General features: G+C 41.3%; 2 protein-coding genes across 3 annotated transcripts; one reads left to right on the top strand and one right to left on the bottom strand.

Annotated features, from left to right (window-relative positions):
• Positions 1-572: 572 nt before the first annotated feature.
• On the bottom strand, positions 573-4,323 carry LOC117553920. The gene is made up of 3 exons (XM_034228030.1): positions 4,286-4,323; positions 798-1,440; positions 573-709 (listed from the first exon to the last, which is right to left on the bottom strand). Exons 1-3 carry the CDS (start codon positions 4,321-4,323, stop codon positions 608-610), a joined length of 783 nt encoding a protein of 260 aa, XP_034083921.1. The 3' UTR covers positions 573-607.
• On the top strand, positions 1,251-21,291 carry epb41l4b (erythrocyte membrane protein band 4.1 like 4B). 2 transcript variants are annotated; one of them, XM_034228267.1, is made up of 23 exons: positions 1,251-1,587; positions 4,671-4,775; positions 5,074-5,116; positions 5,939-6,017; positions 6,396-6,440; positions 7,588-7,640; positions 8,176-8,296; positions 8,977-9,064; positions 9,146-9,234; positions 9,766-9,835; positions 10,450-10,619; positions 11,357-11,466; positions 14,045-14,078; positions 14,387-14,420; positions 14,544-14,647; positions 16,388-16,527; positions 17,190-17,311; positions 17,404-17,517; positions 17,608-17,660; positions 17,755-17,907; positions 18,065-18,185; positions 20,143-20,276; positions 20,453-21,291. In XM_034228267.1, exons 1-23 carry the CDS (start codon positions 1,321-1,323, stop codon positions 20,514-20,516), a joined length of 2,313 nt encoding a protein of 770 aa, XP_034084158.1. In that variant the 5' UTR covers positions 1,251-1,320; the 3' UTR covers positions 20,517-21,291. The 2 variants fall into 2 exon arrangements, with proteins under 2 accessions (XP_034084158.1, XP_034084157.1); XM_034228266.1 differs by having other exon boundaries at positions 17,605-17,660.
• The last annotated feature ends 413 nt before the right edge of the window (positions 21,292-21,704 follow it).

Here is a 21,704-nt window from a genome sequence, read left to right as displayed (position 1 = left end):
TGGTATGCTTTTTAATAACTACCACTACAATATTTTGGAGAATGATGAATCTCATAATTTCACACATAAATTATATTAATTATGTCATGAGCTATAAGTATTTTGCACAAAAAGCTACATCACCAGCGTGTTATGTATACACAATGTACATATTTGCTGTCAGAATTTAGCTTCTAACAACCATTAATATTGATTGACCCAGTTTGTTTATGTTTTGTATGGTGTTGGAATGGGAATTGTGGGATGTTATATGTTAAGGAATTTGCTGCATATTTGTTTGAATTCAAAATAATGTAGGGCTGATTCCATTTATTTTAGATATGTCAAAATACGATTTGACTTTGACCCAATTCATAACATGACAAATCTTTAATATTTGTCAGAGTCAGTAGAGAAGGAGATTTTATAGATCTTAAGAATGGTAACTGTTTCACCGAAAATATAATTGGATAGACAATTTATAATTTTATTTTATTTGTATTAATGTATGTAGGCTATTTAGTGTCATGAGGGTGTTGTGTTTTGACTGGGACTTGTGAAATTATTCAGTCTAAGGTTCTATGAATAAAGTGACACATCATTATGTTGGGGACTTCCTGGAAACCCTTTATCGGTCCTTGAGGCACCTTGGACCGCACCTTGGGAACCACTCATGATAAAGGCGGGTGTCCGACAGGTGGCGCTGGTTTACCGGCGCTGCTGGGTCGGCCTGTGAGGGAACAGAAGTTTGTTCTGCGCTGTGTTTTTACGCAGGCGCAGAACACACTGTTTGTCCAGTTTCGTTGGTTGACTTTTACCTGTGAGGTAGTTTCGGTTCGCCGGTGGGAATAAGCAACAACCACCCCCGGGGTTCCGGTGCAGAGGTGACCAGTCTTTACTCCCCCTTCCCGGCCCCGTGTGACTCCCACGGCGGAAGCGTCGGTCGGGATTTTTCCGGTATTTGAGAGTCGGTGCGCAACAGCAAGCAAAGCAGGAGGCAGGTGCACAGGAGAGGACAGGACAGGGGGAGGAGGAGGGCTGCTTGTATTTCTGTGAGAGTCGTTCACACCGGGCCAGTTAATCAACTGGTTGGCGCCTCGGTGGTCTTTCTGCGTGAGTTTCATTAGTATGCGGCTAGGGTCCCCCGCCGACATCCAGCCGAAGGACTGATCGGCAGTCCTGAAGTCTCCTCCGTGCCTGCTAAGTGACTCCTCGCCCCGGGGAGGACGAGGAGGAGGAGGCGGGGAAAGCAGCAGAAGCAGGACCCCGGCTTCTCCGCCTGTTGTGTGGAACACTTTCCCCGGACACAACAAGGACCTCCTCACCTTGTGGATCAGGAAGATGATGGGCTTTCTGCGCCGGACGTTCAGCCGCCGCTCCCGGAGCCGCTTCCAGACGAGAGAGAGGGACGAGCGGGACGGTAAGGAGGGAGGAGGAGGGGTGACTGGGAACCCCCTGCTCCTGGCCCATCAGCAGCAGGTCGTGCATGCACCCGCCGTGGTCAGCGGGGGGGCGGTGGTGCACATCCCGGCGGCCGGGACGGCGAGGACCACCATCACCTGCCGGGTGCTACTGCTGGACGGCTCGGATGTCAGTGTGGATTTGCCTGTGAGTGTCCCGTGTGCTGATTGCGGCACAGTATGTAAACAAAGTACATGGCGCAGGAGGTGGTAGTAGGCTAGGTCAGTGTGTGTCAAAGTGCGGCTCGGGGTCCCCATGTGGTCCTTGTTTGGCTTCCTTGTGGCCCCCTCTCATAGTAAAAAAAAACTATGAGTTACTGTACCTATAGCACTTCAGTACATCAGGGTTGATGTAAGTTTTGCTTTTTTAAATTCAAAATGTAAGTAGAAACTACAATTCTGGTGGATCTGAATTATTTCAAGTTTATTTTATTATGGCCTGGTAAAAGTTAGAAAAAGCACAATCTTGGTAAGACAATATGTAAAACTTAACTTTTTTAAATCTTGTGATTGTTTTGTATCTCTTTATTAATCTAGCATTGATGCAGATGACATTTTCGTTGAAATTGTTGAAATTGCCATCTTTCTTCACTTAGTGTTTCCAAATGCTATTATTTATTTGGCGCCACTGTCGCAAACCCAGATCATTTTCTGTTTTCCTCAGAGACTAGTAATTAATAACAACAGTTAGTAGGCTATATAACGTAGGCCTATGTGTCTTCCACAGTTACTTCAGCTATTGATCAGTCCGCCATTTTCGCTACTGTGGATATTGACTGAAAAAAACATACATTGATGGTTGACTCACTTCCTTTTGTGCTGTAAATCGATCCTTGTTGAAATAATATCTGGTGGCAGACAGATTGATTGGCATAGTGAAAGTTAGGCTAATATGGAACCAGTCTCAACAAAGATGGTCATCAGGGCACTTGCATCACAGTAAATTCCAATGTTAATAAAAACACACAGAAGCTGTATATGTTTTTTGGGAGTTTGATTTATTTAAAAATGAGCACAAATACAAAATTAAAACCTATAATTGCACACTAAAACCATTATTTAAAAAAAAAGAACTATTTCACATAAACCTCTGGTTTTTACTGGGACAGTTCAACTAACCTGATTTAGGTGGGGGTTTTATTTCAAAAAAATATAGGTGTAGTTCTGTTAGTATAAGATAATAAGATGTACTTTGTTGATCCAAAATCGGGAAATTGTTTTGTTATGAAATTTAAATAAAAACATTTTTTAAATTTTAAATTTTCGATCTTTCCCCCTATTTTCGGCACCCCCATGGGTTGATGCGCCCTTAGCATTCGCCTATACTGCCTATGCCAAGGGCCGGCCCTGGGTGTCATTATTCTATAGCCACAACACTGTAAAATCAACATTAACTTTGTAATTATAAGATAAGGAAAATTCACTTTTGTTGCCGCATTAAGCTTCAAACACTTAGCCTAGTTAATGACATTCTTAGTGGATTGACAGAATAATGAATCAAATGTTTTGGGATAATTTACTGTTTTTAAGCAAATTGTAAACAACTCATGAGTTTTGGGTATTTTTGCTTTTCTTATTCAAGGATTAGACACTTTATCTGTTATATCACTTTAAATTGAGTTCTATCGAGCTTGGGACTCATTCCTAGATCCGAGACGTAGTTTGTGGCTTTTGTTTTACAATGTTTTTGTTAAAGGGCTACAGAATTGCAAACACAGCTATCTCCACCCGTAGTATCATAGTGCCCTTTATGATATTAGTGTGGGAGCGTCTGCCTGTACGATGAGGGTTGCAGCTCCAGATGGTCTTATGATTAGTCAATTCATCACAATACTTGCTCATTTCTGACTGCAGGGAATTCTAAGTAAGACCTGAAGCTGCCCCCTCCTGTTTGCTCTTTCACAGCATCTCACTTCCCTCTTCCTCTCATTCTCAGTCTATTTGCCGTATCTGATCCTCCTCAAGCAATCTCCGCTTTGCTTTGACCGCCCACCCCCCCCCTCGCCTTGTACAGTCTTCCCTCCTAATCTTTTTCTACACTCCCTCTGTGGCCTGCTTCCTTGCTCATCGTCTTACTCTTTTCACACTCTGCCTCTTCCTCCTCCCCTCCTCTTCCTCTTCTCTTCTGTTCTCCATCCATCTCCCTCAATTCCCCGGCTCCCTGATCTGATTTACCACTGTGGGGACTCTGTGTCACAGACGAGTGCTACAAGTGTAGGGGTAGGTGGGATGATGAGCGAGTGTGTGGGCATTCGTGCGTAAGTAGCTTCCCGTAAGATGTTTTCATTTTAAAGGTTTCATGTGTCACTAAAGCTGCTGCGTACATGCGTCACCTCTGAAACTCTCGGACAGTATAAAGTGTGTTATCAGGGCAGAGATTATTTCTCTTAGGGAGATTTAAGCACCAATACAAAGCCACATATTCTGCAGAGGTGTTACAGCATCAACATCACAATGACACAGGGCTTTTCAAACTGGCAGCTTAGTCACAGGTGTTGGAACAAGTCTGTTCATGTCAGGTTCGTTGAACAGAGCTGAAACTCGCCTATTAAAGCTTATTAGCCTGTCACTTCGGGTTGAATGCAGACAAAACACAAGGTGGAACAGAGACTATAAAATATTCAGCAGTGTGTGTGACCTTGTTGCCACTGCATGTGCCCTCCTGTGATATGATTTCAATCAGCCTTTTCTAAAATGACATGCTGCAATAAGCAACAGCCTGTTTCCCCCCCTTTGCCCAATCCTCTAACACCACTGATTTCCTCACACATTCATACACTCACCAGTATGTTTAGTCTGGTTATCAGTATCCAAAGTACAAGACTGTCATATTTCTACACACCTACCTTGTGTTATATGGCTCAGACTGGGGTTTGGCCTTCATCCTGGTGGTGAGGTACTTCTGTTTAATGTTCAGATAAAGTTTTCGACAACATTTAGCTGGTTGTGCAATACAAAAGCATCAATAAGAATCTTTCTCTCATCGGCTTCTCCTTCTCTTCTTGACCAACATCCAAGTCTCACTTCCACTCTAATTCATTTTGCTCCTGTTATGGATACCAAGGTTGTTCATGCCTAAATAACCAGGCAATTTTGCAGCCACCCAAATGAAACTCAAGTTTTAAGACTCAATTTATCTCGAGAAGATCAGGTTACTGAAGCAGAAGAGATAAAGTAAACACAGACAAAGCCCAGCTGACATATATTTAACTCTTTGTTCTTCTTTTGTAGAGTAAGTCCAAAGGCCAGGACCTTTTTGACCAGATCATGTATCACATAGATCTGGTGGAGACGGACTACTTTGGGTTGCAGTACATGGACACAGAACAAGTCTCCGTGAGTAAATAGAAAGGCCTCCGCCAAGGCTGTTACCACAAGTGATTGAAAAAATAATGCCTTTATCCACTTGTGATACGAATCTGAAACGAGATGTAATAGGTTCTTCTGTGGTCCCTGCTTTGGACTAGTCCGACCAATATTTTTTCTGTAACCCTGACAAACAAAAAAACAAATACAAACATAAACTCCTTGGCGGAAGCTCTTACTTCTCTAAGAGGAAATATATATTTACATATATAAATAACAAGCTGATATCACTAATAATCATCTGCTTATTGCTTTTTTTCTCTTCTAGCAATGGCTGGATATGTCCAAGATTATTAAGAAACAGATCCGAGGTAAGTAGGCATACTGTACCTGAGTTGTGTGTGTGTGTGTGTGTGTGTGTGTGTGTGTGTGTGTGTGTGTGTGTGTGTGTGTGTGTGTGTGTGTGTGTGTGTGTGTGTGTGTGTGTGTGTGTGTGTGTGTGTGTGTGTGTGTGTGTGTGTGTGTGTGTGTGTGTGTGTGTGTGTGTGTGTGTGTGTGTGTGTGTGTGTGTGTGTGTGTGTGTGTGTGTGTGTGTGTGTGTGTGTGTGTGTGTGTGTGTGTGTGTGTGTGTGTGTGTGTGTGTGTGTGTGTGTGTGTGTGTGTGTGTGTGTGTGTGTGTGTGTGTGTGTGTGTGTGTGTGTGTGTGTGTGTGTGTGTGTGTGTGTGTGTGTGTGTGTGTGTGTGTTCGTGAGTGCAGGGAAGTGTGGATTGTGCTGTATTCATGTGGAAGCAGGTAAGTGGGGAGCAGGTGGCGCATTATCCAATGTTGACATGGTGATTAGCATGTGCATTAGGAGCAGAACACTTGTTTGCTCTGCAGCTTGTAACAGGCGGATGAATGGGACAGGGGAGACATGTGTTGTCCTATTTGTTCGCTAGTCCTCCTGTAGTTGAGCAGCCTGAAAGAAAGTCTGATCAATGTTGAAGTGAAACAAACAATACAAAATAAAGTTGTTTAAAAAGAAATATGGATAGATAACGATTTGAAGCCTGTGTTGGATTAAAAGACGAGATGAAATGGATCAAATAAATCATAACAAGCTATGATTTGATTGAATTAATCACCTACCTCTTCCTCTCTCTCCACCTCCTTCTCTCACACACACTTTGCTCTCTCTCGTTATGTCTTTTAGACGGGCCTCATTACAGACTGTTCTTCAGAGTGAAATTTTACTCTTCAGAGCCAAATAACCTGCGAGAGGAATTTACAAGGTAAAAATCTCACCAATCAGACACACACACACATACACACACACACACATACACACACACACACACACACACACACACACACACACACACACACACACACACACACACACACACACACACACACACACACACACACACACACACACACCCATGAACACTCACGGTTTTCTCAGGAGCCCAGTAGGGAGGTCCAAAGGGGACGTTGGGCTAATTACTTTGCTGCTGTGGGCAGATTAAAATCAAGGCCAGATGGACGGAGACTTGTTAAAATAAATGATGTGTCAGAGATGAGGAAAAGCCTGTGATACATCAATTGATTTATGTTCTTGTTGTGGCTTGCATCTCACTCTGTGTTGTTGTCTTTGTTTACACCAACAGATATCTGTTTGTGTTGCAGCTTCGACAAGATATTCTCTCTGCAAAGTAAGACCCTTTTTCATGTTAATGCACACATTTCAGAATGACATTATAATACAACTTGAGACAGATACAAATGCATGTGTAAAAACATATACCACTGTTTTATATATCACATTACATCCTAACTATTCAATAATTAACAAGTAATTGGGAGGTCAAGTCAGGTAACAGATGTTTGTTTGATATGTTTATTAAACCATGAGACAGCCACCTGCTGGTGGTTTAATCATCACAAACAAATGGTTTGCAACCATACAATATTCAAACACAGACCATTTTGTCTTTAATTCTATTGGAGAACTAAATGTTTACACAGTTACTAAATATGACCATGAATTTTAAGTAAACATATTTAAAGCGTTGCACATGATTTATTAGATGGAGAGCGGTGGTTTCAAGATGATTAATGTTGACCTTATTAAATATTATTGCGTGTGATGAAAGATAAATAGGCCTATGCTTGGACTGCTTTGTAGAGTAAAAGGAAATAACTGAATTGAAGTATTGTGAACAGAAGAAACATTTACCCTAAAATGAAGTGTTTTATTATTATTTATATTATTGTCTGGTTATTTCTCTTCATCTGTGGTTTCTTTGTGGTTCTCAAAAGTAGTGCCAAACCTGATGTAAACACCTGTGGGAGCGTGCACACAGGTCACCTACATTACAGTTTGGGGGACTTTTTCTTTCTTTTCACAAACCTGCATGCACAAACACACACTCGGATAGCGTGTTACCCCTCTCCATTTTTCTGACTCTATCTGGGCCACGGATCTCCAGAGTCCAGCTCTATTATAAAGCTCAAGATCAGGAACAGCAGAGGGCTGCTTATTTTAGTAAAGGGTTGCTCCTCTTCTCCTTGACATGCGCGCGCACACACACACACACACACACACACACACACACACACACACACACACACACACACACACACACACACACACACACACACACACACACACACACACACACACACACACACACACACACACACACACACACACACACACACACACACACACACACACACACACACACACAGGCAGTGTAGGGCATTCAGACACTTTATTACTTTCCATCACATGAGAACATGTTCACTATGACTACACTAAAGAACGCTCCTCACCAGTGTCTCTCTTTCTCTGCTCAGATTGAAATGTCCGTATGATGTTGCAGTAGAGCTGGCGGCATATTGTTTACAAAGTAAGTGGAGTTTTAGATTGCATTTTTAAAGGTTTGAGAGGCCATTTAATTTAGTCCTCTTATTTATTTCATTATATATTTATTGTCAGTTATTTTGGGTGGTAAAGCAGTTGTGAGCATAGACAGGTCTCTTGCTCAGTGGTGCGTTTTTTGGTAATCATGATTGGAGTAAAACAAGGAATTTATGATCTGTGTAATCTAAAAATCAAACCCAGAGGACAAGCAATAAGCTAAGATGAGAAAAGTACTTTGTGCTCTGGGAAAAGTATTACATGAATTTGATGGCTACTGCAGCCTGGCCTCAAATCTTAAATGTCAAAGCTTTCATAAATGCACCAACATGACAGACAGTAAAGTGAAGTGTTTTTAGTCTGCAATTAGATGTTGATTTACTGGAGTGTAGCGTGAACATGCAAGTGACTATTATTGATAGTAGTAAATGGTGAAACAAAGTGCAAAAATCATGCTGCTAATCTGTATTTCTTAATTTCCTAGTGTCTTTACTTGATGTGTGTTTGTGTGAATCTGTATCCAGGTGAGATGGGAGACTGCGATCCTTTGGAGCACTCTCCTGAGCTGGTCTCTGAGTTTCGCTTCACTCCCAAACAGAGCGCGCCCATGGAGGCCGACATCTTCAGCAGGTGGTTGGACCTCAGGTGAGTTTGAACGTTGTAATGAATTCATAGTCAGACTTCAAAATGGGACTTTGTCAACCCCGGGACATTTATACATATGCATATACTAGTTGCTCCAACATTTTTGCTCTGTCAGGCAACATTTTGAAGGGAATCCAATGAGTTTATCTCCTTATTTTGAGAAACAACTGGGGCAAAAAGCTGGGCATTAAGCAGGAGAGGAAGTAATTCTGCTGCTGCCTTTCAGCGCCAGCGTTTCTACTGATGAGGGCATCTAAGTTTCACTCTCCCTCCGTCCTCTCCCCCTCTGACTCAGCCCCGTTCTCACTGGTTTGTATGAAGGATTAAGGGATTAATCCCTGGAGGGTCCTGATTGATTCTGGGCAGTATTTAACGCAGCCGTGGTCTGATTGCTCCCATTTCGGATTAGATTACATCCACATATGCTGCGCTTCACCAAGCCGCCTGAGCCACACAAGGACAAAACTCACACTGACTCTCATTCTTACTCACAAAAGAAAGACTAAGTCAAGGAGCACCCCTGTTTCTCTTAGAGCTAACCAATTACCTGTAGCGGTCATGCAGCTGGTAGCGATTTTGATGGTTATCTTTATCAAAGCAAGTTGCCCAAAACACCAGACCTGAGCTGACGTAAAAGTGATGTTTTTATTTATAAGCACTGTCTTTTTTTAAATCCTCAGGGGGAAGATTCCGTCAGAAGCAGAGGTTTTGTTTCTCAACAAATGCAAGTGGCTGGAACTTTACGGAGTGGATATGCACTTTGTCAAGGTGTGTGAGTGAATTTTACTGTCACTAAGTCTCTACTTTACAGAAGTTTTCGACCACTAAAGGTGTGTGTTTTGTCTTCAGGGGAGAGATGGAGGAGAATATGCACTCGGTCTTACTCCTACGGGCATTTTAGTATTTGAAGGCTCTAACAAAATCGGCCTGTTCTTTTGGTAAGTATATCAAACACATCTGTACACCAGTGGTTCCCAAAGTAAGTACAGTGGCTGTGGGTCTTAAAGGGTAATTTCCAAATGTTTTAAACTGGACCCTATTTTCCAATGTATTTGTGTCTAAGTAACGTAAGGGACAACCATTTTTTAAATGTTCCAATTTTGGCTGCAATTTAAATTGTTTTTATCACTGACAGGATCAAATTGTTATTTGAAGGGTCTGACAACATTATGGAAAGGATCCTACAGAGAAAGGATATGTTTTTCTCAACCTTTTGCTTGATCCGGTCGAACAACAATTCTTGTTCAAGGAAGAGTCTCATTTTAAAATCAGCGAGACGTGTTTAGACATATTACCAAACGGATAAGATCAAGCTAAATTTGAAGAAAAACCTGTTGGAAAAAAAAGCACTTCAATAGAACATTTCAAAAAAAGTTGTCCCCATTTGTCATGGGAAAACAGGGTGCTATTGATAATACGATGAAGAGTCCTTGGTTTTTTGTCCATGTGTGTCTTTTTGTGTTATCCAGGCCCAAAATCACCCGGCTGGACTTTAAGAAGAGTCGCCTCACGTTGGTCGTTGTGGAGGACGACGATCAGGTTTGTGTCCTGTCACAAACACACACCCCTGCATATAAACAATTCCTGCACAAAAACTTAAAAACAACTCTATGCTTCTAATTCCTAACCCAGAATTGTACACAACGTGTCACATACAAATCACCTGCATTCCTCTTCCATACTTCCTGTATACAAACAAGCACAGCCACATACACACCCAAACACACACACATTCAACTCTACACGGATATAGGTTGTTTTTGCTTATTCCTGCATTTTCAAGATTCAAGGCTTTTATTGTCATTCGTACATAGCTACAGTGTAGTTATGTCGATTAAAATCTTAGGTCACAGGCCTCCAAAAGTGCAACACAATAAAACAGATAAAATAGTGCAAGTAAATACAATAAAATAGAATAGAATAGAAGTAGTGCCATAAGAGTCTATACAAGTGTACTTGCACCGTGACGTTGTTTGTACTATTTTATGTCTCTTTTCTCTTAATGTGTTAAGTTTATTGTATGTCACATTATTGAAGGAGTCTAGCACTTCATATTTTCATTACAAACAACCACCTTGTAGCTTTTGTGCATATGAAAATAAGGTCTTTGAATCTTGAATCTAAAAGTATTTGCCTATTTTCTGACTGTGCAGGGTCGGGAGCAGGAGCACACATTCATGTTCCAGCTGGCAGGCTCCAAGATCTGCAAACACCTGTGGAAGTGCGCCGTGGAGAGCCATTCCTTCTTCCGGCTACGTCAACCCACCACAGGCAACGCCAGCCGCAGCGACTTCACTCGCCTCGGGTCTCGCTTCAGATTCAGGTAGAGCTCGGAGACATACTCACACCTGCTCTTCATACTCATAAAGTGTACAAAAAGGATCATACAAGTTGGCTCCGACAGGTAGTTGTGGCCGGCACTTGTTTCAGCATCTAGGGAATAATGTGTCACATTAAACAGAGCCTGTGTATCTATGGTTACAGTGTATCTATGGTTACATGGACCTGTTCCTATGGTGACTGAGATATTCCCTTCTTATTGTTTGTTTTCTTCTGACTATTATCAGAGATGGTCAAAGCTTATTCTCACACTTCAAGGCCACTTCCTGGCATTCAGTGGAGCAGCTAAACAATGCATCGTGAAGTCTGTTTCATATTGGGGTCACTGGATTAAACGCTTAAACTACAGCTGGAGTAAAAAACACCTGTAGAGTGTAATGAAATCCAGTTTGATAACTTATCTGGAGCTTCTTGTTATTAGACAGTCTATTTGTAATTAAAAAAAGATATAAGCAATTTAGTGTGTTGAATACATATTTTAAGAGCAAAAAATAACCAATTAAATATAATTATAGAGATAAAAATGATATGAATTCCTTCAGTTGAATAACTACAAACCTGTTTTCAATCATGTTAAAAGGCTGTGCTTTTATATTATACTTTTTTCATGCATTTCATTAGTTTTTAAATCAATCCTCAGAACTTAATTCTAAAAAAACGAAGTCAGACTATAGTGTGATATTTTAACAACTTGTATCTGTTTTATTCTGTTCGTCTCAGTGGTAAAACAGAGTATCAGGCCACTCATGGAGGCAGAATGAGGAGAGCAAGCACATTCGAAAGACGGCCGAGCAAGAGATACCCGTCCCGCACACAGTCCCTGGGCAAAGGTGAGTCTTATCAGCACATGCAAACATTGACTGGCTGTATTATCTCAGAGAAAAGAAAAAGCTGCAGCCTCTAGAAATATCAAGGCAAGGCAAGGCAATTTTATTTATATAGCACTTTTCAGCACGTGGCGATTCAAAGTGCTTTACAAAATAAAAACAAAGACATTTAAGAACATAAATACATAATTAAATGGCATTTAAAAACAGGCATAAAAAGCAAAGATAATAAAATAAATAAACACAGAAGGTACAGAATACATGACTAAAAGGCATACTGTAGTGTGAGTATGAGCAGCTCAATTAAAAACAGCGGCAAATAGATGCGTTTTTAGTCTGGATTTGAAAATCGGAAGTGTTTCAGCGGATGTGCACGATTTGGGCAGTTTGTTCCAGATTGTTGGGGCATAATAACTAAAAGCTGCTTTTCCATGTTTAGTTGTTATTCTCGGAACAGAGAGCAGACCCGACCCAGAAGACCTGAGACTCCTGGATGCTTCATAGTGATGGAGTAGGTCGTCTATATACCTCGGTCCTAAGCCATTTAGTGATTTAAAAACTAGCAGTAGTATTTTAAAATCAATTATTTGGCAAACTGGAAGCCAGTGTAATGATCTCAGAACCGGAGTGATGTAATCCACTTTTCTAGTGTCAGTGAGAACTCGAGCAGCAGCGTTCTGAATCAGCTGCAGCTTTCTGATAGATTTTTTAGTGAGCCCTGTGAATACACTATTGCAGTAGTCGAGTCTACTGAAAATAAAAGCATCGACAAGTTTTTCTAAATCCTGTTGCGACATTACTTTTTTAATCCTTGATATATTCTTCAGGTGATAGTATGCAGACCTAATAACTGTTGTAATGTGACTGTTAAAATTCAGGTCTGAGTCCATCACCACACCCAGATTTCTTGCTTTGTGAGTTACTTTGTAGTCTGCCGACTGAAGCTCTGTGATTACTTTTAATCGGTCCTTCTTTACTTCGAAAACAATGAACAATTGGAGAAAAGTTCTGAGTCATCCAGTCAGTGATGTGCTCAATGCACTTGCTCAGTGTTCTAATCGGAGAATAGTCTCCCGGTATAATTTTAAAATAAATCGGGGTGTCGTCTGCATAGATGTGATAGCTTAGATTGCTCTTTTTAATAATTTCAGCCAGAGGTATTACATAAATATTAAAAAGCAAAGGTCCTAAGATGGAGCCTTGAGGAACCCTGCATGACATATTATCAGGGTTGATTTGTAATTGCCTATTGAGACAAAGTTTGTTCTGTCCTTCAAGTAGGAACTAAACCAGTTTAGAGCTGTTGCTGAAACTCCCACACAGTTTTCAAGACGGTCTAGCAATATGTTGTGGCCAACAGTATCAAAGGCAGCGCTGAGATCTAATAATACTAACACTGATATTCTGGCACTGTCTGTGTTGAAATGGATGTCATTTAAGACCTTAACAAGTGAAGTCTCAGTGCTGTGGTTAGGTCGAAAGCCCGACTGAAACACATCAAAACCGTCAGTTAAAAACATGAAATTACTCAACTGTTGAAAAACAGCTTTTTCAATCAATTTGCTTAAAAGGGAAGGTTTGATATTGGCCTGTAGTTATTCATTATGGTTGTGTCTAGGTTATGCTTTTTTAGGAGCGGTTTAATTATTGCAGTTTTCAGGGCCTGTGGAAAAACACCTGATTGAAGAGATTTGTTTACTATGTGTAGTATATCTGAGGCCAAGCAATGAAAAACAGTTTTGAAAAAATCCTGTCGGGGTGATGTCGAGGCTACAGGAGGAGGATTTCAGATGTTGGATAATGTCTTCCAGGTCTTTAGCATTTATCAGACGGAATTGTGACATGATGTCTGAATTGGCTTTAGGTGAACATAGGGACAGTACATTTGCTGTACCTGATACAGAGGCACTGACTGCCTGTCTAATTTGCATGATTTTGTCAGTGAAGAAGGAGGCAAAATCATTGCAGGCCCTGGTGGATAGAAATTCTGAGGCTATCGACACTGACTAACAAACCCCCGTTTGTTAGTCTGTTTTTACGGTAGCAAACAAGGCACGTGAGTTGTTTTTATTTTTGGTGATGATGTCAGAGAAGAACGATTGTCGTGCCTTTTTTATTTCCTGATTATAGAAACCGAGTTTCTCTTTATATATTTAGCCTTCCAAATAATTTTCTAATATCAACAAAAACTTAAAAACAACTCTTTCCTGCGTATTCATAACCCAGATTGTTACACATACGTGTCACATACAAATCACCTGCATTCCTCTTCCATACTTCCTCTCTTTTGTGAGCTACAGCAGCTTCACAAGCTCATAATCCGTCATACATGAACAATCAGGTGCATACTGCAAATTGTATTTACTGCCACACTTTATTTATTGGATTCAGAGTTACTTAAGCTATCCAAAACAAAACTAATTGAAGATTAAAGTGTAATTCTACAGATGATGTTTGGAGTGACAACTCGAGTCTGGACTGAAAGGACAAAGAAAAATGTTCAGATAATGAAAATAAAACTGTTTTATATGCTGCTCTGCTTTTATTCTCTCTTACCTGACGTCATACCTCTCTCTTTCAGCTGCCATTTCTCCAGGAAAGCCACAACATATCAGGTAAAACACACAAAAACACCCACAAATATAACCGTGCACATTCATATTGCTGTACTAGTGAGGACATTCCACATTCCATTTTTACATTCATTCCTTATCCCCTAACCTTGACCTTAATTCTCACAACGGCTTGGATAATCTTAACGCTAACACTAAAACAGCCCTTTGTAAAACAAAGTAAAATGGCCCCTGCTTTGTAGGTTGCCCCACACCTTGTGGGAATACTTCGTTGCTCAAAACACTCAAAATCAAATGTTTTCAGTTGGTTTGTTAATCTGATATCAGTGATTATTGTCTCCCTTGTCCAGCTCTCACGCCAGCCCTGATCCCAGCCTTCATCGAGTGAGTGACCTCAGATAACCTACTTTTACACACACGCATGCAGCAGCCACTGATCTGGCCTCGCTCCTGTGACAACATTTAATTTCAGCGTCTCCTCAATCCCTTTCCTCTCCTCCCCTCCAGTACCAGCACAACATTCCTATTGGCCACGAGCCGTGGCACCCGGCCCACCCAGCTCTCACGCCTCCAGTTTACCTGCAGCCCTCGGGTCACACGCCACCTCACAGGTAAGACAACCGGCCGCAGAAGACACAGAGACCAGGTTTAGAGACACTCAAGTTGAGGATGTGGTTGCTTAATGAAGACGATGTGAGTCAGTCTCAAGGGTTCTTCATCCGAAATTGAGAAGAGGGCAAGTTTCTATTTTTAGGCAAACTCACTCATTTCCTCGCCCACATTTGTTTCATCATGTCATGTCACTCATAAATCTTACATGTCTTGTCCTGTGTGTTTTTGTCTGTGTCTCCATCTCCCCGCCCTGTTCAGGCCTTCCGTGGCGCCCAGTCAGCGTCCCCTCCCGGAGAGAACCAGCGGCACCTTCCCAGGATCCATCAGTGTGGTTTACAGGGATAAAGTCATGACTGCACTTTGACCTCAGTTTGAACTGGGAATCTGTTTCCAACCCAGACTTTTAACACTTAGAATAACACAGACTGGCGTCCCAGAGAGAGAAGCGCTGTTGATGGATTTATTGGAAAAAGTAATCTCCATCATCCTCATCCCCTCTGTCATCATCTATTTGTCGCATCCCGTCATGTGTTACATCTTCATGAAATATCCCAAAAAGGTGGAATGGGAGGGACGTGAGGTAAAGATATTACGTGAGGTAAAAGGGACAGGTGCATACCGTTGTTCTGAAAATAACCGGAAGTTAGTTATTTCAATTTGGTCAGTAGTGGATCTAGGGAATTGAGGCACTTTAAAACCACCCTTTGATGTAATATTCATCAAAAACTGTACTCTTTTTAGGGTAACAAATCAAATCTAAATACACACGATACGATTAAGGACAATTAGACTCAGTGTGACTATATCAATTATGTGTTTATAAAGCAATGTAGAAATCATATGAAAAAGATGCCACCATGCAACGTACACGTCTTTAAGCTTTTTTTCAGTTTAATTCCTCAAACACCTCTTCTCTATCCATATATTCAGAAAAATATCTAAAGCATCACACTATGAAATCCCTTAATATAGAATAAAATATACCACTTGAACACAAATTAAATTAATATAGCACTGGGTTTGAACAATTTGTGCCTTGCTTTGTTTGTGGAAATGTTCATGGAGTCTTGGTTTTAATCCTTCTGTATGTGCACTGCTAGATCACAAATCTGCCTTAAAGTTGATCTATCTTCATGCCTTAAATTATTGCTAATTTATTGAAATCACTTTAATTTGAGTGAGATAAAGTGATGTGATTCTCAACAGGTGGATGGGGTTGAGTTGATCACATACTGGTTGAGGGATTAAGCTGCTGTAAAATGTGTAGTTCAGTGTGAAACAGGAGCATGAACTGCATATGTGTTGTTGTGCTTTCAGAGAGAGGTTTTTGAACATACTTTACATTGTTTGCAGGTTATATATATGTTTTTAATCAACCAACTGTTTACACCAAATGTGGCCAATGTTTTGCTGTTAATATGTGTTGACTGTAACGTTTACTCGAATCACATGATGCATTTAGGGAGTTTGCCATATTGCTTTAAATAAACGAAATGTTTATAATTGCAGAAATTAAAAAAGTTGCAACGATGTGTCCTTCATTGTTTTATATCTTAAGCCCACTTGTAACAGTCATACAGAATATAATATTTTCCCACATCTATAGTGACATTTCTTGATGAATGCCACAAAAAATCTTGAGTCGTGAATTTGAAATCATAAGAAAAAATGGATTTGAATACAAAAACGGAACTTAGAGAAAAGAAGAAACATTTTCTGCTTTCACATGTTGTCTTCAGTTTCCCTCTGAGCAGTCCTGCTTCAGACCATCAGTTCAGCGTGGAAGATAATGAGACTTCGTACTCGGGCAAGATCCACCACCATCACGGTTGCCACACACACAGCCACAACACGCTCTGCCACACACACACCAGGAACAGTGAGTACTGTCAGCCTGAGGGAGAGCTGTCCAATCTGTGATACGTCTGGACCTGATGCTCTTTTCATGTTTATCACTGTTGGTCAGCATCCTGTGGTTTGTTTAAGACTCAACTGATCTGAATCCCACACAAACCGTACAACTGCACTTTTAGGATAACATTTAAATGAATTTATAGTTTTGGGTTGTGAAATATCCAGTGCTTTGAGCCTTCTGCCATTCACAAAATACAGTGTATATTAACATCATTTTATGTTATGTTTGTCACTTTTCAGACTCATAGTGAAAAATGTAAAAACTGTTAATGGTGATGCTCTGAGGACCACCAATGTAATTCACCATCATTGTACTGATATGGCAATCTGGCTAGATAAAAGAAAAGAGTTCTGTTGGAAAATAAGTTGAAGTGATTTGAACCTGACTTTTAAACACATTTTCACGGGTTTTCCACTCATTTCTTTCCAATTGAGCTGTTTTGTTTATATACAATGCTTCGTAGTAACTGTGCCCCTGTGTTATACGTTAATAATGAAATATAGAAACACAATTAACTATTCAGATACTAACTTTATCATGTATTCCTGAGCCTGTTCATGCTTATGTCTCTACAATACCAATTGTAGCCCATAATGCATCTTTCCATTCAACTTTGTGTGCGTTAGAGCGCCGAGCTCCTCCCTGCCCTGCAGATGAGTTGGACATCTCTCAGTCTCTGCTCAAAGCTCTGGAGTCAGACAGTGATTCTCCCCCCTGGCCTTCACTGCAGGTCAACATGGACAACAAGGTCAGACACTTCCCCCACACACTGTTGTCTCATTTTGCTCACAAGAGGATATTTCCTAACGTTCTTTTCCTCCCTCTGTTGTTTCCTGGCAGGGAGAGGAGAAGCAGCTTTCTGAAAAGTCTCTCCACCCTCCTGTCTCCCCGGCGATGCTTCCTGATCATCTCAAGTGCAACATCCTCAAGGCCCAGATGGAAGCAGCCTTCAGGGTGAGAACCAAAGCAAAGCTCAACCTGCACATATCATCCTTGTGTAATGTAACAAACAGTAGTATCCTCCTCTCCTCTACAATAAAGAAGGAGGCTCCACCAACGCCCAGAGGGAAGAACTCAAATGAGACCCTCATTGACAGGTCAGTGCTCTCCTCCTATCCTTTCATGCTCACACACGTTTCTGCACAAGTGGGTGGAAGATTAACTCTGTGTGATGATGTTTCTGGTCCTCAGGTATCAGAGCTCTTCCCAAGATTCAGCTGCATCCAGTCTGACAGCAGACAAGATGCCACATCTGCAAGACCGCAACCCAACGCCAGAGAGGCGGCAGCCCAGATCTAACACGAGCACCAACCGCAGAAAACGACTGGTCAGACAGTTCAGCTTGTGAGTAAACTTCACCTCTGATTACTGTCTCCCAACCAGCACCAGAGCTTTCGCAACAGGGGCATTACACTCTTGAAACAAATCCTCCAAAAAGAACACTTTTTCTGCTCTTTAAAAATGCAATTTTTAAGTCATTCAGTATTTATCTCTCTTACAGTAACCATGAAGATGAAAATGATCTCCCAGAAGCACTTGCAGCTATCTCCTCCCAGAGTGCAGGGAAGTCAGGATCTACCAACTCATTGGACACACAGATACAGCCGTCCATATACCCACAGGTAACACACACTCTCACACACACCTTAGAGCAGGGGTGGCCAACCTGCGGCTCTCGAGCCGCATGCGGCTCTTTGCCTAGTTTCATGCGGCTCTTCAGTTCATATTGAATTTTATATGTGTGAGTTCGGGGGAGAGACACTGACTCCTGACTAGTGGTGCACGGTGTACCGATACTTGAAAACGTTACGATTCCTCCGTTTAAGAATGACGGCGGAAAGTACTCCGGTGAGAAAGCGCCGTTTAAATAAGAGCTGTGTGTGTTCAGCGCTCTGCTTCCACTCCCTGCTCTGCAGCCGTGCCTGCAGTCCCGCCCCTCTAAAGCACGCTCAAGTGCCTCCCCGCTCTCGTGCACGCGCTAGCTGCCAGAGCATGTGAGAAAAGGAGAAGCATGGCTGCAAGTGGGAGTGCAACTGCCGCTGCCCCTCGGCTTGTTGACAAAAAAGACGCCAGAAGCGAAATGTGGAAGTATTTTAGCTATATCTCTGACAGTGAGGGCAAGCCTACGGACACCACGAGGCCTGTCTGTAAGAAATGAATTAATTTTATTTAATACGAATTCTTGTCATTTATTGTATTTATTGTTCTCATTGTTTAAAGGTTGTGTTATGGTTCTGGTTCTGGTCTGAAATAAAGCACAATAATTACATTTAAGACTGTTTCCCTTTTTTTAAGAAAAGTATCGAAAAATAATCGGAATCGCAATTCTTGACTTGGTATCGAAACCAAAATGTTGGTATCGTGACAACACGACAGTTAAACCTGATATTTAGTAGGTCTGTTAAGTATTGAATGCTGATAATTCTGACGTAATTTGGCCGGTCAAAGTTGTTTGGGCTCGGATAAAATTGCTCCGTTACTTTCGTTCCGTGTTACTTTCGTCCCGTGTTACTTTCGTCCCGGCTCTCCCTACGTGTGTATGTGTGGTGTCAGGTGTCAGTATGAGAGGATGACAGCGCGTCTAATTTTGATGTGGCCCAAGAGCCAATCACAATAATACCTGCGATGCAGTGAACCAATCACTTTTTGAGGGGGGGAAAACCTATCGTTGATTAAACACTACTATCCAGTGTTTCCCCTACCATTGTCTTGGAAGGGCGCTGCACCCCGCCAACGGAGCCCCGCGCCCCCCCCCTGAAATTCAAGGTGTTTAAAAAATTTTTTTTTTTTTTAAAAATATATATATATCGCACCAAATTGCAAATAATCTATAACTACTGTCACTTTTCACATTGAACATGTGCTCTTTTATTAAATAAACTAAACGCTTTCATTTGAAGTTGTGAGTTTAGTGTTTTTGACCCTAAGAAACACTGATGCATTAATCAATAACAATAATCCACAGCTCCTCTCTCTGCTCCAGAGGATTTAAAAAATATATATCCCAATGCCACAAAAATGCATCAGTGACGTGGTTGAAATCTTGTCTCCAGAAAACAAAAAACGGAAACAAGCGGTATCAGTGACTGTGTGTTTGATGTGGCTCTTTGCAGTAACATAGAAAAAATGTGGCTCTTAACCTCTGACTGGTTGGCCACCCCTGCCTTAGAGGGATAGTTCAGATGTTTTTAAGAAGGGTTGTATGAGGCTTATCCATGGTTAATATCAGTTCTGGTGTACGTATTTAGAATATTTTCATATTTCACTATAAAGTCTGCTTTCAAACCGCCTTTTTATTTAAGCATAATGCGGTAGATGCTGGTCTACTGCTACCTTACATTAGTTTGTGTTATTGTGTGAGATCAAAACAAATCAAAGCACTGAATCCAACCAAAATAACATGAACAAACTAACTGATGGAGGCAGTGGTGGTACCCCAGGAACTCCTTCATCCTGTGGCTAAAATGCTGTTTTTGTGAATGGAGTCTGGTGGCTGTAGGTACACTGTATCTGTTTCATATGATATGACATGTAGCAAACGGAGGAATGTTTGTGTGTGAACACTGATGTTTTTTCCAGATGGAAAATATGCCAGCTCTGGAGCTGGGTAGTCCATGCCGTCCCTCTCCTTCGCCTTCTCCCCACCCCTCCCCTTCTTACTACCATAGCTCCATTCCTCGCCTGGCCCCTTACCTTGCTGCCCATACTGACAGGTAACACACCTCAACTCTCATTGTTCCCATTGTGCAATTGATAAAACCTTCATCCAGTGGTCTGAAGCTTTTCTAGGGCATCATGGCGATCTGGTTGTCAGGAAGAAGGACAATTGTTCGGACTCAAATGTAGATGTTTTTAACAACTTGAGTTTTGTATCGTTCTGTGTTTTCAGCGGAGAAGAAATGAGGTTGGACAGAGAGAAGATACTAAGAGCCCTCTTGATGACGGAGCTCTGAGACATTGACCCTTGGCGCAGCTGACCCGCCATTTAAGTGAGGAAAGTGCAGAGGACCCAAAGGCGTTGGCTGCAATCAACATTTGTATATTTGCATAATACATTCATTAGTTATAAATATATATTTGCATAAAGGCAATTTGCTTACTTCTTACTTTAGGATTATGTTTCTTTATATTACTTCAAATGAACCTGTAAAAACTAAGCGAGGTAGAAGAAAATGGACTTTCAAACATTACAGACAAGCTACAGATGTGACTGGTGCTGCCTGCATGATAAATGTTACATGATGACATATTTATCTAATTTGCTTTGGGGTTATGTTCTACTTCTTTGTCATCATCACATCAATGTCCTTCTTTATGCCTAAACTGTTTATTGATCTCTACACTTTTTGGAAATGTGAAAATACAATATATGTTGATTACAGAGCAGGCTTAGTTCCTTATGTCAGATATCTATTTTTCAGATACAATTGCAGTGTTTAGAGAACTGAACCTGAACAAAGTGTGTAGAAAGTGAAGAACAGCCATGTGTGGGAGATGTTGAGGCTGGATTGTACTGTAAGACTTTACAGCTGCAGTCTCAATCCACCCACTAGATGGAGACACATGTGCAGTCACAGCTGAGCACATTGATGATTTAATATCACAGGTCAAAATGCAAAACTGATCTCAGAAGTCCTGTTCAAACACATCTGTCGCGACTGATGATCTGCTGCTGTTCTGTATATGTTGATTTTGTTGATCTTAATAAAGCACACATTATCAGTTTGATAACTCTGCAAAGCATCGTCTTTGGTCTCGCGCTGACACGGGAATGTGGCTGAGACTCGCCCTGTGTGCTGAATGTGTGTAGGCCTCACCCACCTGTTGAGGGAATGTTGTTATATTACTCATGTATCTATCTTACACACCTATAAAGTACAGTTGGGTACAGTGAGTCAGCCTGTAATTGTCCCTCTGTGACTTGTTTAGAATAAATGTTCAAAACAAGGTGCAGCGGGGACGCTCTGGTATGAGGAATGCACCACAGATGTTTTTATCCAACAGAATTAATGCGGATTATGACAAGTAATTATGAGGGTGAGCCAACAAACAAGACTTTCAAGGTTTAACCAATCACATCCTGTTTTATGTAATAAGGGACTGTTTGAAAATGATTAAGGTTGGGGGGGGGGGGGGGGGGC

Source organism: Gymnodraco acuticeps, unplaced genomic scaffold (genome assembly GCF_902827175.1).
Source record: "Gymnodraco acuticeps unplaced genomic scaffold, fGymAcu1.1, whole genome shotgun sequence".
Lineage (NCBI taxonomy): Eukaryota > Metazoa > Chordata > Actinopteri > Perciformes > Bathydraconidae > Gymnodraco > Gymnodraco acuticeps.
The sequence above is the reverse complement of the archived record's forward strand: the minus strand, read 5'-3'. Positions and strand labels throughout refer to the sequence as shown.